The sequence below is a fragment of the Clinocottus analis genome, unplaced genomic scaffold (assembly GCF_023055335.1).
Source record: "Clinocottus analis isolate CAN_PGR_092001 unplaced genomic scaffold, fCliAna1.0.p SCAF_8, whole genome shotgun sequence".
NCBI lineage: Eukaryota > Metazoa > Chordata > Actinopteri > Perciformes > Cottidae > Clinocottus > Clinocottus analis.
The window spans coordinates 12,423,414-12,439,946 of NW_027176240.1; the positions used below are offsets into that span (position 1 = coordinate 12,423,414).

Consider the following 16,533-nt stretch of genomic DNA (forward strand, 5'->3'; position numbering starts at 1 on the left):
TTGTAAATCACTGTAAATGCAAAGGGTCATGTTCTCTACCCTTAAATCTCAAGGTCTAATTAGAAACGTCTTTCTTTTTGTGTCCCTCCTTTTTCTTCCCTGTTTTTAGAAAACAGTTGTCAGTGATAGCTTAACAACTTTCAGCCATGCTCTGAGCTGGCAGCTAATTAGGGGGCAGTTTGCCAGAGCACTTGAATGCAATCAGTCGCAGGCCTGAGAAATGTCAAGCAGGCACGGCGACTGGTAAATAAGCTTCAAGGTTTTAAAAAGTCACTTCCTCAAGAGAACTAGCCTTTGCTTTAAATCTGTAGCCGGTTTGTGATTTGTAAAACTATTTGTAAAATGACTAACATACTATTAATTATCAATGGCATTCTACTTGTATACTATTAATAATCAATAACTGCTTTTCCTTGCCCACCTTCATAATCGATAATCAAAGCCGGAGGTCGTTAGTTATGGAGTAGCCGCCCTAGTAATTCTGTAATTCTGTTTTTTTGAGACATTAATCAGAGCAAATGTTTGCAAACATAAAGGTTTGAATCATAACCTGCTGGTGAATGAGTGGCCTTTTCCCTCACTGTTGCCCCGCTGAGCCCTGTGGTGCAAGTGGTGTACATCATTATAAGTCTTTGAATGAACTTGTGTGACCCTCTCTTCAGCAGAATAACTGCTCTTAGATGTTATTGTGTTATTAAGGAACAAACTTAACCAAATGTACTGCATGTCAGCTGGATATTAGCAAACACTGACTTCAGGGACAGACATAAACCTTTAGAGTTTGTTTTTATGTTTTAAAGGGCCTCATGGCAAACGTATGCTCGAGAACTTTATTATACCACCGTCTATGTTGAAATACGGCAGAGTGCATGATGTTGCTTTTATCGTGAAACTGTTAACAGTTCATGAAGCTACATATTATGGGACCTGTCCATCTAAACATTGATTATTATTGATGCAATAATTTCACTTCAATATAGCACCTGGGGTCATTTTAGTCCTTTATATACTGCTTGTTACCAAAAGCTACAATGTTGTATGATAATTTATTTATTAATTTATACTGTGCATTTTAATATTGTAAATGTACAAAGTTACAGGTAGCTAAAGTTATCAAATAAATATAGTGGAGTTAGAAGTTAAAATATTTGCCTTCAAAATGCAGCAGAGTGGAAGTATAAAGTTTATACAAAATGAAAATACTTAGTTCAAATACCTCAAAATGTGATATGATAACTGATATCAGATGAGTGCATGGTCTCAAATACTCGCTGATACCCAATCCATAAGTTTGAACGGTATTGCAGACAATATTGGTATCGGTATCGAATAAACTCGAGTTCTTCCCAAAACCATTTTGATGAAGTTGGTTGGTGGTTAAGTCTCGGTAGGGATTTGACCTCGGTCTATTGATACACCCCATTATCTATCCCAATTTTTGATGGAAGAATTCATTTTTTTATCCGAAAGTCGTGTCATTATATATAATACGGTGTTTTTTTAAATAACAAGGTAGCAGTGAAAAATCCATTTCCTTCACAAACTTTCTATGACATACACATCTAATGGACCCTTACCAGACAACAATAATCTAGTATTTCCTGTGACCATTGTGGCATGATAGGAATTGTGCGCTTTTGATGGAATACATGACTTTATGCACTGCTGCCTTAAAACACCAACAAAAGGCAAAATAGAAACATTTATTATGTATGAATCGCTCTGAGCATAAGAGCTCTCTGTGTTAATATCTTGCATCAGGCTGCAGATTTAATTAAAATATTCACAAAATGACTGCACTCACCACCTGTGTTGCACATCTGCCTTCAATTTTTACATACAGTGACATCAAATGTCAGAACAGAACACACAACTCTGCATGTTACTGCCAAGCTCTACCAGTTCTTCCAAAGATCAATCAGTTATTCTTGCCCCAAGACTTACCTTCCCACTAGGGTTTGTATAAATCAATCCATATTTTTGAGAAATCCTAGGCAACAGACAGACAGGTAGACAGATAGAAAGCGGCAGGAAAACAGATAATAAATAAAGCAAAGTTATCTCACCAGTGAAGCCAAGGGGGCACTTGCAGGTGTTCATCGGAGAAGATGACGGCTGACTTGTTGTAATGCATGTGGCTCCATTCAAACAGCCGTTTGGTTTTATCAGGCAGGCATCGCCTACGTATTGACAAAACTCTCCTATCCATCCCGGGGCGCAAACACACTGCAGAAAACAGTAGTACAAGTAAGTTTTAGAGCAAATATACAGTATGTTCTCAATTGTTTTTGCTCATGCTGGATTTCAAATAATATATATATATATATATATATATATATATATGAGGGTTAAGTTGTTGACTTTTAGTTTTACGGGTGTTTGTTGGTACATATTCATCAGATAGTGTTGCAATCATGTTTATTTTTTTAAATTTGGACAGCATGAAATTAAATTGGCAGCAATTTAAACACTGCTCACATGATGTGGCTGTAAATACATTTAAATAAATAAAGTCTGTATACCCAAATTACAAAAATCCTAACTTTTTCCACCTACCTTAATGTCTTCCCACACAGGTAGTTTGTGTTTAATTTGCTCAGGTTTTGAGATATCCCCCTCTAGACTGTCTGCCACTTTCTGAATATAATGGGGGCTAATGGAATGTGTGTCACATAGCACTGAAAAATAACTTTAAATATATTTAGAAATATCTTTTACTTCAAGAATTGAGTATCCCTGGTTTTGTGGAGAGATATCTAGATTAGCGACCATTCCATCTAAAGAAAGAGTAAACCAAGTCATTGTTTCTGAAATTTAAAAAATAATGTTGATTTAAAAAAATATATAATTTTTAAATACTGGGATCCCCACAAATGAATTTATATTGTGGTGAAGGCAAAGTAACATAAATCCAAACATATCTGCAAGGCAATCAGTGTTGTCTTTTTATATGCTGGAGTACAGCACCGCAACAAAACAGTCAAAGTATTGTTCAAAAGTTCTGCTCTGTATATATCAACCAATAAAATATGTTTTATGTGACCTCTAGTTTGGTTCTGTTAAGAGCATCTCAGAGGGAATAAATGAGCAGCCTGCTCATTTAATGAACTACCTAATGTGTTGTCATACTCGAAGGAAAACCATGTAAAGAAAAGAGTATACATAGAAAGAAGAAGTGGCCCTGTTGAAGTAGCACCAACGAAGCAACTAAAAGTGTATTTTAGATGAAAAACACGGTGCCTTAAGGAAACAAGACTGATTGAGAATAATTAGGAATTATAGGTGTTGTAAAAAATATATCAAATAAATAAGTCGGTATATATATATATATATATATATATATATATATATATATATATATATATATATATATATATATATATACACACACACACACACACATGAACACACACACACACACACATACACACACACACTACACAGACTTGGAACACTCTGTGTTTTCTATGGGTACATCCCAAGTTATTTAGTTGTCGTTTCCTCGCTCCTTGCGTCTTCGATTGAACCAGAAGTTGTTCTGCGCCGCCATATTGATGGCCGTCCCAAAGCTCTTATTCTGCTCTGAGAAGCCATAATTAAAGAGGCATGACAGCGAGCTTCCAGGAAGTGTTTTAACGCTCGACACTGGCCCTCATCATTCATCATTTATTTGATCAAACAACTTTCTTCATTTATAAAAAATTAGGGCTGGGCTAGCAATCCTTAATGGCAGTAATTATTTGATCATGCGTTAACTGCATTTTTTTGCATTTGGAGGGTCTTATCCCTGCCGCGCACAGGTGTTGCACTTTAAATCTCTCCAGACGACGTAGTTCAGACCGGGGCCTTTCCCAGTCCGGCCCGCGTGAGGTCAATTAAAAATGAAAAATAAATAAATAAGATGCGCGCCATAAATGCAATACAAAGACACTGCTTTTACTCTGAAGGCAAATTAGTGTCCGCGCTTCTGTAGCCTCACCGACAAGCAGTGTTGATGACTTGCCCACTTGAGCCTGATGTGAAAGCACATATTGTTCTGTAGAAGATGTTTAAGACACGTGTTCAAGCCCTCAGCCCTAAAAAAATGTGATCTGTTGTTTTCCTCAATAACTTAAATTATGTATATAATTAAAATCAGAGAGCTGGAGAGAGGAAACACTTTTTTACAACATGTAATGAAGAGAAACCATAATAATATTGTGGATTATTTGATAATGATGTCACATTCAGAATGTCAAAACACAGACGTAAATAGTTAATAAATGAGATGACACCACACTGCATGTGGACACAGAGATGGCACCGAACACAGGACAGTGAGTTGCAGCACCAAAAATTATGGTCAACAACGGAAGGAAAACTGCCTTTTAAAATGGATGACAAAGGAGCATATGCTACAAACAGAAATACAAGAAAGTAGTACATCTGGAAGATGGAGCATAATTAAAAGGAGGAAATTGAATAGCAGAGCTTCAAATTTAGATGGATGAAACTCATTGGTGAACATTACCCCGTCTATCAGAACAGCAGTGTGCACACAGAGAAAATGCTTGCCTACCAAAAGAAGCAAAAAGGGAAAGAAGACTGATCGCCTGTGCGTTCAATGGGAAACATCCAAAAACAATTTGAAGAAAGATGCATAAATCACTAAATTGTTTACAATGGCAGACAACATTGAAAAGGGGATGGATAATGTCATGAGAGCTCACAATGAAATAAAAGAGTGTACCACACCATCACTGAATTGAGACACAATATTGATGCATTTGAGGCAGTGACTAAAAACATTATGAAGATAGTCAATGAACGCTTCTCAGCAGTAGATGGCGATTATGAAGCAGTGCGTGAAAGGCACCTTGTCCGTCAGTTATTAGACCAAAACTATGCTTACTCCACATATGGCCATGTTTCTCAGTCAAGGGCCAGTCCCCACTCTGAGTCAACACTAATAACTGCAAAAAGGGCTGATATAGCTGCAGAGCTTGCTGCAAACGAGGCTCAATATAAAACAATGCAAGAAGAAAGAATGCAAAAGAAAAAAAATAAGCATATTAAAAGAAAATCATAGGAATTAATTAGAAATGCAGAAGTCTGAATTACAACATTTCCAAGCAGAAAGAGACATAAAGGCTGCTTGTGCTAGACTGGAGCTCTACGACAGAGAAAACAGACAGGAAATGAATAGACAGTCCACACAGCAGAACAATATACCCCCATCATCCCTTTCAATCCTTCTATATCCCATTAAAACCCACACATTGTGACACCAGCTCAGACTTGTCCTGTCTATCCCAAGCAATTCAAGACAGCATTGCCATAAACAGACTCCCAATGCCAACGCTGACCAAATTTACTGGAGACCCAATCCTACATTGAAGGAAGGGCTCCATTTCTGTCACTTCTTGACCGAAAAGGTATTTCATCAGCTGATAAACTACATTCCCCAAAGAAATACATCCGTGCTCACAAATGTCTCAAAGCCATATTTGACTGGAGTTGTCAGGTTACACTAGCCCTCATGGAAGGAAGAGTTTTCTACCTTTGAGGATTTCACTAACTTTGTGTCGATAGCAGCAGAGATAGTGTGCAACTCAGTCACTTCTCTTTATGTTCTTTACTCATTGAACTTAAGATCTTATGACGAAAGATACATAAAGGAAACAAAGCTAATGTCTTCAGCACTCAAACTGCCATAAACAGCGACAAATACATATCAAACAAAAGAAAATCAAGGTCCCCCTGCTATGTTACAAAAACAACAAGCAGCAACTCCCCAAGTGCCCTGACTTTATAAAAAAGCCCCTGGAGGATCAGCGGACATACATAAAGGATAACAAGCTTTATTATGGATGTGTGAAACCAGGTCACAGTGCCAAGGAATGTCATCACCACCACATTGTGATGTATGTACCCATCTCCACGATGAGAAAAGATAGCAGCGAAAGGGCTGTACCCTTTCTTAACAAAGCTCCAAACACTGCAAACAAAATCATGGCAGCCATAGTACTCCAGGTCAATGTAGGTAGTCAGTCAGAAAGCACTTCCATGATCGTTACCGTGTGGGTTTCCTCTGTCAGAAAAAACTTCCAGGGAACAGCTTGTATATGCATTAGTAGACATTTAAAAGTCACAGCACCTTCATCAACTAGAACTTGAGAAATGAATGATCAAATCAACTTTACTCTTTCTTACACAAAGGACAGCATTCCTGTAAATCCTGATCATATTCACACTCATGAAACTGCAAAACGATGGCCTCACTTGACAGTAATCGCTGATGAGATGCCACCTCTGCTTAGCTGTGATATAGGACTCTTAATTGTGTATAACTGTCCCAGAACACAAACACCCAGACATGTATTAGCAAGAAAAGACAACGAACCCTGTGCCATTCTTACGGACTTGGGGTGGATCTCAGTAGGTTGCTCCACACCGTCCCTCGATGAAATGTAATAAAGCCTCTGTCACAGAGTCACTGTAAAAAAACTCCCTATAAGCGTCCTGGAAAAATACTTTAAGGGAATCAAAGAAGACGACAAGACGGTCTCACAAGAGGATCTTTCTTTTCCTGAACGAACGTAAAGAAGGCAAAGGGAAAAATGATCAGATATTAAGAGATGTTGCTGAAATCTGACACAATCATTTACAACTGAAGTTTTAAAGGGGATGAGAAATTTAAGGACTACACAGCATAAATATAAGAATTCATTGAGAAAAGTGATGTTGAAGAAGGTACAACGGCACAAGCCTTAACAAACAAATTTTACTAGTCACAGACTTAAAGGTAGTCCAAGTCCCGAACATCCGTCATATCACAAGTCCCCAGCAACGGCATTACGTTCCCACGAATGAGAATCCAGCAGACGCTGCGGCCAGGGTAAAAACTGTAAATGACCTGCTCCAACTGGTTCACTGGGGAAGTGAAATACCTATGCGTCAGAATGTACTACTTGATTTACCCATGGGAGATCCAAACGTCAAAAAAGACACTGCAAACAAAGACCACAGAATCAATGATTCTTGTCGACCGTCTTTCCAAATTCTCGTCATGGTCCCAAACCACCAAGAGTGCGGCCTGCCCTTCTTCGACAAACGAAGAAAAATCAAGTCATGTGCGACTGTAAATATGTCGTAATTCAAGAATTTGCAAGAATCCCAAGTCAGTGCTGGCATGCACCGATGAGAAATCTATCAGTGGGGTGATATTGTGATGGACATAGATGAACGGTTGACTAGAGGTGAATGGAGACTCGCAAAGGTCTTAGAGATTGTCCATGGTAAGGATGAACTTGTAAGGAAAGTAAAAGTCTCAGTGGGAAATAAGAGACTGAACAAGAAAGAGGAGAAGCTTAGTAAATGTTCCATAATGGAGCACCAAGGGCTGAAATTAGTAGAAGCTTAAGCTCGTGATTGCAAAAGGACAGTTGCAAGTCTGTAATAAGCGAGTGTGTTTAAGTGAATTCATGTTAGTGTGGGTTCTATGTGTGTAAGCTACAGTAATGCTAGCTCAAAGAAAGATTACATATATGTGTGGGCTTCAGAGTATTTCATTAGGACTGAAACATTAAATTACTTACCTGATATCCGCCAATTACACTCAAGCACAATCCCTCATTCAGGCAGTGGATATTGAGCAGCCTGCAGTAGTCCATTATGTCTTCACAATTCTTCCCAGAAAACCCTCGCAGACATCTGTTAAGATGAGGCCAGTGTCATCAAAATCAATTCACCAGCCTTTAGCACTAACAAGACTTGTTTTTCTTTTGCAAGATACGTGGGGTTATCATTTTGTTTTCTCCAGGAATTATTTATGGTACAGAGGTGGGGGAAATAGTGTCTGCATGGTTTTTGATTGCCAAAAAGGTAGGGCTAGCACATAAACTAATTAAGGTCCACTATGAATCATATATTATTCTTTCCTACACTCAAAATATTCAAATTTGTTATGTATTTCAAATATGATGAACACTCCACACCCTTCACTTGATTACCTTTCCATCTCATTTTTACATACTGCATGTTAAAATCTGATCTTCTATTTATTTTGATGAGTATACGAGCCGTCATAATGATAAAAAACTAAATCGTCACATTTGGAATGATCTACTCTTGGAGCACAGACCAGGAGTATTCAAGACTTGTGATGTGATACAGTTTAATGACTGGATTCAAAAGACATCAGCTGTGAGGTAGAGGTGAGACTTTAAAAGCAGAGCCTTCACATAAATGTCTCAATAATGTAGTAGACCTGAAACCATTTTCATATGAATCCCCAAAGTGAGTCACCTCTATCTTGTCAAAACAATTTGAATTCAATTGAAGTTAAGTTGACACATAATAGGTGCCGTTAGGAAACTAGTATATGGGATCAATATAATAACCGCGGAATGACAGGATACACTTGGACACTTTTTGATCTTAGCTCTACTGATGAAAGGTGCTGTATAATTAATTAAAATAAAACAATTAACATTAAAATAACAGTTTCCATGACAAGTCATCTAGTATTAATATTATTTTCTTGTAGTTTTTGGACAATAATGTAGGGTCATGGCACAAAGCAATAAGTTAGCCTATATGGAAATTGAATTAGTTCATTGTTGGTGTAACACAGGTGAGACCGACGTGAAACTGCGGACAAACCCACTTGGGACCCTGATTTGCCGCCCAAATTTAAACCTTATGGGCCCCACATGGAAATGCTGGCTGGGATGTAAAATATCACGAGTCAACAATGAGGCTTGAGGTTTGCCAGACATGTATGTATTAGTCCAAGAGCTTGTAAGGGAAATGCTAATCGAATTCCTATAGAATAACATTACAGTCATCGAGGGAGGGGCCTCTATTAGATCTCTGTATGCGTTTTACCTGCAAACATAATCTTTTCCTCTGGACACACAGGTGGCATTGTGAAGACACGGTGATGGGCTGCAGAGGTCCTGCTGCCTCCTGCATGCTGGGACCACATTACCATCTGCACAGACACATTCAGAGGCCTGCGTACAGAGGCAAAACAAACCAGGTCACCTGGCAGCTCGGGAAAACAGGGTTAGATTACACAAAAGGTAGATATGATCACTAACTCTAAGAACATTATCAATAAAAGAGTGTTTCACTTTATCAGTTTTAGAACTCACAAGAGGCTAATAAATGCTAATGGTGATGCAATGCAAAGTTAAAGAGATTTGAATTTCACATTAAGCTTCTAGAAAAATATATGTGGCAAGCTGCAGCAAGATCAGGCATTATTTTGATAAATGTCCCTTTTAGTCTGCTCTACACTGGCATTAGGTAAGCTGTGAATGTGTGGTGCATTTGGCAAACTGTAATGAACAAAACAAAGGTCAGGGAAAGACAATTAGACTATTATTGTATTATCTCTTGTGCATCCTCGAGAACGTTAGAAACACCACAGCCTTAGGAAAATGTATGACCGCGGTGGCATTTCCAGTGAAAGGTGAAAAATGCAGAAGGCGTCTAATTACAAAAAGCTTTTGATGAGAGACATTTCAAACTGGCACTTAAACATGCGCTGGGTCATTCAATCAAAATGCTAGAGGATGCAAACACCGTGGGCTCATCTTCAGCAGGAAATATTAATTGCTGTTGCAGCCTTTAGAATAAAGCTATTTGATCTTGTTTCAAAAATCTATATTAATTTTCATGTGCCATTTTTTGTTTTTCTCCCACTGAGATAAAAAACAAAATATTCCTCACATGGTCCCCTGCAGTGCAAATTCGTTTCTCCTGACATGCGTATGACATGCAATCGAAGTCGACTTGGGAGTCGCAGTAGACGCCCCCAAATCCTTCTGGACAAATGCAAACAAATCCTTTAGAGCTTTCTCCACATACGCCACCATTTCTGCATGGATTTGGATCACAGAGCGCTTTCCTTTTCTCACAAGGTGGGCCTGCAAAACAGACAATACACAATTACGCACTTTTACTCTGATTGTATTACCATTGAGAAACTATAATGTATAAAAGCTTGTTAACAGGTTTTCTTTGGACAGCAGACCGTCACACATTCTCCTTAAAACTTTGAAACCCCAAGTGGTGAGCATGGAAAGTACCATGTCACAGGTATGACATTTATGCCAGTTTATGCTTGAAACAACATGACTGACATGGCTATAATCCATGGAGGATGGGGTGACTGACTATCAATAATTACACAGGATGGAAGCATGTGCAGGAACACTAATTTAATTGTGACAAGCACAATTAAACTAAAAGGCAAGATCAACTGTAAACAGCATCATTGCTGTCAGGCTGCTATGGCGGCCTCTGATTGATGATATTCTATAGAGCCTAATTACCCATTTTTAGAAACCTTCCCACTGAAGCCTACAAATCACACCAAGTGGAAAATATGCAAAACCAGCCAGATGGTATCAAGCACATCCATGTAAAAAAGACAAAGTAACCTCACTAAAGTTACCTCAGAGTTCTTTAGTTCATTGTATTGTACAAGTTATTATTAGAAAACCACCATTTATATTTCCATAATTCACTTAAGTGAAACCAAACTCGTAGTTAAAACGACCCCGTGAAGTCAGGTCGACTGTAGCATTAATATAAATGAGCATTTGGGTCAGGATTGTAACTGGGAAGTTGTTTGATGGTAATGTAGACACAGTGAACACAGCGTGCAACATTATAAAGTAATGTGTGGTTCAAACCTGTTGCAGTAACCTGTGTTCTGTTTTTTTTTCTGGAAAAATAGCTATTATAAATGTTACTTCTTTTTTTTTGTCAATTTGCAGCATATTTAATTTGTTCATCTCATTTTATCGGATTGTTTTTTTTTTTGTTTCATTTTGATGATGTTTTTATGTTGTCCTTAGACATTTCATCACCTATGTTCCTCTATATAAAGTTGCTACTAATAAACTTGCCTGAATGATCACTATTTCATCACATCCTATCATGTCTCGACATGTGCAGACAGACTACATCACAACCTAGTCAGACTAAGTGGGTAGTTATATTATTTTTGTATTCTTACTGTCTTGTGATATTAAATTGCTTCATTAAAAAGGACTACAAGTGTAACATTACAAATGATGCAGCCATTATTATTGCTGCTTCCACCACAATACTATTAGTATTATTCCTATAATCAGACAATTGCAATATTTTTTTTTATTTTGGTATGTATTGATGATTGACTAAAAATACAGAAAAGTGTAATATTTATGATATAAAACAAAGTTGATCCCACTGTGCCAAGTACAGTAATAAAAGAAAAGTCATCATCAGTTTGTAGAAATGATTTTCATGGTAGATTTTCACTGAACTGTAAATTAAGTAGTGCTGCAGCCCGTTTCATAAGCGTCTTCAGAAATAAAGCACTTCTGAACTAAGCTGTAGCCAGTACCTTTGTAAATACTGCAGGAACACAATCCTTCCACCAGCAGCAGCATAACCAGGGCCAGGGTAATGCCATAGTGACATTGTATGCAAAGGATAAAATTAGACTGAATTCTCTGCAGGTTCAAGGTGAATAAAATGTGATGTTATTCCCTTGCGAGGGTTTTCATTTTTGTGTTCTTCACAAGGTGCCTACACATTTATCTTTCCAGTGACTTTTTCTTTGCATATTTTCTTTAATCCCCCTGCTGATACGAGTGCTCATGTCCCAGAGGCTCCTCATAGCCTCCTCAGTGGGCATCAATCTTACGTATACAACTTCAGGGCCTGCTTTTTCCTCAACTCATTTTCCACCTGATATAGAGTTTTCATGAGTGGTGCAAATGAAAACTACTATATGTTTAGGAACACTCCCATCCGGTACAGACATATATGACATAATAATATAATTACATTTTTCTTATTTTATTAGCATTTATAGCAATGTTTTTTTCTGTGTGTAGCAAAATAAGCTTTTCATTGTACGGAGTAACTGTCTGTTATCTGTCCATATGCCAATAAATATATCTTAATCTTGAATAACAAATGTAGAACTATCAGCACGTGACACATTTGGTTTAGGTCATACATGTTCTAACACAGTGCTTCTCAAATGGTGGTACGTGAGCTTATAAAAATATATAAATTTAAAATGAGCATCCATTAAAAAATCCTTTGGATTTTTTTATTTAAGAAATATTCAATAAAATATAAGTGGAAGTTCATAAATTAATTGTATATATTCTATATCAGACATTGCTTTACACTCTTTAGGGGGTCTTCGGATGAAACAAATATTTTACAGGGAAATATTTCATATTTATATTTTTATCACTGGAATAACTGATCTAATGGAACTTTTTTTCTTTTTCCTCTTTTACAATCATTTGTATTTGTGCTGGCATTTCTACCACTGAAATGTTCATCTCAAAGACCCCTATTATGACATGAAGACACTTTATTGTGTCACCATCTAATTCTATTCTCCAACAAGGGTAATTAGTGCAAATAGCATCCAAATTAAAACTTTAAAAAATATATTTCTACCAACAAGATCGCAAAAACAATTAACACCTTGTAGCACATGGAAAATGCCTTGTAAAGATGGTAATACCTCGCATCAAAGACCCAGGAGATTGTGCAAAGGAGAGTCAAATCAAAAGAAAATCTTATTTGAAACGTCCCATGAGTTTGGCTCATTATTCTGTGCGCATAGACTTTGGCCTATGAGGGCAGCCGGCACTGGAGCAGCCACTAACTTCCAGTTGATTAATGAGGCAACTGCAGCAGGGAGGTAGAGGAAGCACAAGCTCCACAGAACTCCCAAGAAGCTGATGGGACAGCAGGACACCATGACTGTGCTAAAGCACCCGGTGGAGTCTGCTTACTTGAAAGAGCAGCGGCAATTAAAGCAAATTAGATAAAAGCTGCAAAGGCAGAGGATGCCTGCGACTCACTAATTTATTTCTGATCTGAATTATATTAATTATCCATTTAACGTTAGAAGAGGACACACATTTCTTTACCATCCCACCTGTTTGGTTTGGGCAAAACGTTTTACTCATTGGAATCGTCTCAGCTATACGCTAGTTCATCATCGATAGCTTGTCTGAAAACATCTTCAAGTATTTTTTTCAACAACATGGTGCTGAATAAGACAATATTATTACATGTCTGTACTTTTTAGTGACATGGCACATGTTGCAAGATCTAAATGAGGGAAAAATATTTGCAACATTCATATGGGATTACTTTGACATTCTATCTGGCAATGCAATGTTTCCTTAATAATAAACAAATATGAATCATTTGTTCATTATACAACATATCTTTTATGCAAGTATTAACCTCTAACATTCAATTACATCAGGCATTTACAACATACAAGAGTAAGAGGGCAAAGCATTATTGTTCCCTTTCAATAAATTCAGAGAATTATCTTTTAATCCTGTGTTTTGGGTGTTAAATACATCCAGATTGTTCTCTGAAACGTCTGATACTGCCCTTCACCCCCTGTACTGTACTTTCTTCTGTATATGACTGAAAAATGGATGCCCGCATTGGCAATAACCTTGAAACCACTTCTCCAAAAAATAATAAGCTGAAAGCATGGGCTGGACTCGAAAAGGCAAAGCTGTGACACTTCAAGAAAGCTGCCAGGACAAATTGTGCTCCAAACAAAACAATGAATCAATGTAAGGAGCCACCTGGAGTTTTTACTCGAGAAAGTTCAATGCAGGCTAGTTTTTACAGCAGGCAATGATATTCAGGGCAACCAAAGGAGTATCCAGGACTTGTAACCCACTTGTGTTTGAAACGCATTAACCTAACTGTAAGTAAGGAGCATTTGAGGCTCAATACCTAATCCGGATCACAATTTCCACCCAACACTTGCATCCGAGCCTCAAGCTAAATTGTCTAAATCACATGTCGAGGGACACAATTTGGCTGCTAATGGAGAATACATTTGTGTCCGAAAATATTCATGTGCCTTTATTGACTCAAGCTGAACAGACCATCAAATACTATGAGCATGACACACAGGGAGTTATACAGAATTTAGTCGAAAAGACAAAGCGTAGAAATCTAATGTTGCACACGTCTTCTTGGACCAGGCTACATTAAATGATGAAACTGGAACTCAGACTTTCACTCGCCACTTTCAAAACAGCACTTAAAACCCATTTTTTATATCTGAATTTAGCCTGTGATAATAATTTTTAATTTTGTTTCTTACTATTGCCATCTTTCTTGTTTCTTTGTTGCTTTTATTGTTATTATTTACCATGTAAAGTTCCTTGAGTACTTTTTTAAAGTGGTATACAAATAAAATGTATTATAAAGTTCTGCTTGAATATGCTCAGCAGAAACAATACACAATAAATTACATTTGAATTGATTGCTGTAAACCTTTGTTTTACCAACTGCGACACGCTCAGTTAGCCAGCAGTTTAGCACTGGCTTTTTACTACCACATGTCACTGGTCGTAACGTAAAGTGAGGTACTTGATTTGAGGTGGTGGCTGCTTCATATATTATGATAACACAATAACGTTGTAGGATCAAGTTTGAAGCCCATGAGGAAATGCTGATCTTTAAAAGATATATGGCTTTTCTGTTTTCAGTTTTGACCTTTTCCACAGATAGCTGCCCCTTCGAGGCAAATGACACGGTTGTGCAAATGAAACTGAGATGCAGCAAAATCTTGCCCTGTCTTTTGGATATATCATCCTGGAAAACTGATTGTCTGTCAATGATTTTCCTTGCAGGGCTCAAAGCTGTACAATTACGTTCAAATATTGGGTTTTCCTTGTCAAAGTCAGATGATCCGTCATTATTTAAACAAACAACCAGGTGAAAAAGAGCTACTTACCAGATAGTCCTGTATCACAGATGCATTTGAAAGAGGCAGGCGACCCTTGAACGCACGTCCCATTTTCACAAATTCTGTCACAATTTTCTTTTCCAACGAATTCAGAGCAGTTAACACCTGAACCAAACGGCAAGTAAGGACACAGATAAAAAACAAAACAAATGTGTGGGTTATAAAATGCATATAAAAAACTATTGCTGATTGTTTATTTTGACATGCACTATAAACAGGAACAGGAAGTTAGCAACATGTGGGGTTAGGGTTAGGGTTAATAATAATAATAATTAGAACAGCTTTGAGATCTGATTTAATGGAGAAAGTTCTGTATCTTTTAAATATTCAATAGTCAATGTATTCTTATGAACGTACATTTCAATTTCAGTTTACGATGAAAGAAAAGAAACATTAATGTTTGTGTTTGCTGTCAAATATAGTTCTTAGAAGACAAAAAAAAACCTTACCTGTAAAGTGTGGAGGACACAGACATGTATATGTTCTGAGGTTGGGATCTGTAGATCCATTGCTCAAACAAACTCCTTGGTTTCCACATGGGTTATCCAAACATCCATCAGCCTTTTCACAAAACCTTCCAGAGTAGTGGTGGTGGCATTGACAGTGGTATGCACTGTCCCACAGGCCGGTTTGACAAACGCCGTTCCCCGAACAAAGTCGCAGCAGAGGAGAACCCTGACAAAGTTGCGTTTTAACAGACACATTGAGCCGTAAGCCGAACTTGCACAGCTGCGTGTCTCCGTCATGCTGAGCAATGAAGTAATGACGACCTGGGACGAGCAACTTAGCTTCAACCTGCTCACTTCCATTTAGATTGTGGGGGGTAAGAAACTGGTCTTGTATGTGTCTATTTGTTGAACAGCTCTCAAAGCTGTCTTTTGAAACATTGAGGAGTCTGATGCCATAAGACTTTAGTGTTTCATCGGCAGACATCAACAGTTTGTCTCCATGTTGCAGCTGCAGTGGGCATATCTGTGGGAAGTTGATCGGGTTCCCAATTGACTCCTCTTCCCCTTGAGAATCCCAACATTCGGAACCGCTTCGACAGAGGTTTCCTACAAGAGTCCAATTAATTTGGACTGAATGTTTCTTAGGGTGCCATTCAAGTGAAGCTTGTCTGTGGCAAACTGTTTGGCAGTGGATCAGATGGACAGCCACAAAGACGGAAAACAAGTGAAACAATGACACTTCCATGACGCCTCTTACTATTTAACACAAATAAATCTGGGACTCAATTGATTTTGTCTGGAGAATGAATGAAGAAAATGTGGATGATTCTTCATTAGCTGCTGCTCTGTGTATTCCAAGAAGTCCACATGGTTAGTAATGACCTGAGGAAAAGACATTTTGTGATTAATGATTTGCAAAAGGAAGTTGATTCTTTATCTACAAAATAGATAAATTATTTCTACAGCTCAAAACTTGATGAACTACAATTACCGCCTCGCTGTCATATTCCCCCCTCACCAGTCAAGTTGCAGTTTACATCCATGTCAGTCAAACAATCTCATCACTTCATCTTATTAGACCAGGGGTGTCCAAACTTTTTGCAAAGAGGGCCACATTTGATAAAGTAAAGATGCCCAGAGGCCAATAGTTCCTTCTGAAAAAATTTTAACCACAAAAGTTACATGAAAATACACACTTTCGCTGTCACAATATATATTTTTTTTTCAAATGACAATGTAACCAAATATAATATAATGTAACCAATTCTGCTTTTCATTCAGTCA

The 16,533-nt window shown here is 37.8% G+C and overlaps 1 protein-coding gene across 1 annotated transcript in view; it reads right to left on the minus strand.

Moving 5' to 3' along the window:
• Window positions 1–15,994, minus strand: part of eys (eyes shut homolog) — a 147,732-nt gene extending 131,738 nt beyond the window's left edge. Inside the window, exons 1-6 of the mRNA XM_068567429.1 lie at window positions 15,250–15,994; window positions 14,789–14,905; window positions 9,718–9,914; window positions 8,869–8,996; window positions 7,578–7,692; window positions 2,067–2,226 (exon numbers count right to left, since the gene is read on the minus strand). Of these exons, the coding sequence (XP_068423530.1) occupies window positions 2,067–2,226; window positions 7,578–7,692; window positions 8,869–8,996; window positions 9,718–9,914; window positions 14,789–14,905; window positions 15,250–15,994 (1,462 nt within the window). The remainder of the gene's footprint in view (window positions 1–2,066; window positions 2,227–7,577; window positions 7,693–8,868; window positions 8,997–9,717; window positions 9,915–14,788; window positions 14,906–15,249) is intronic.
• Between the last annotated feature and the right edge of the window lie 539 nt (window positions 15,995–16,533).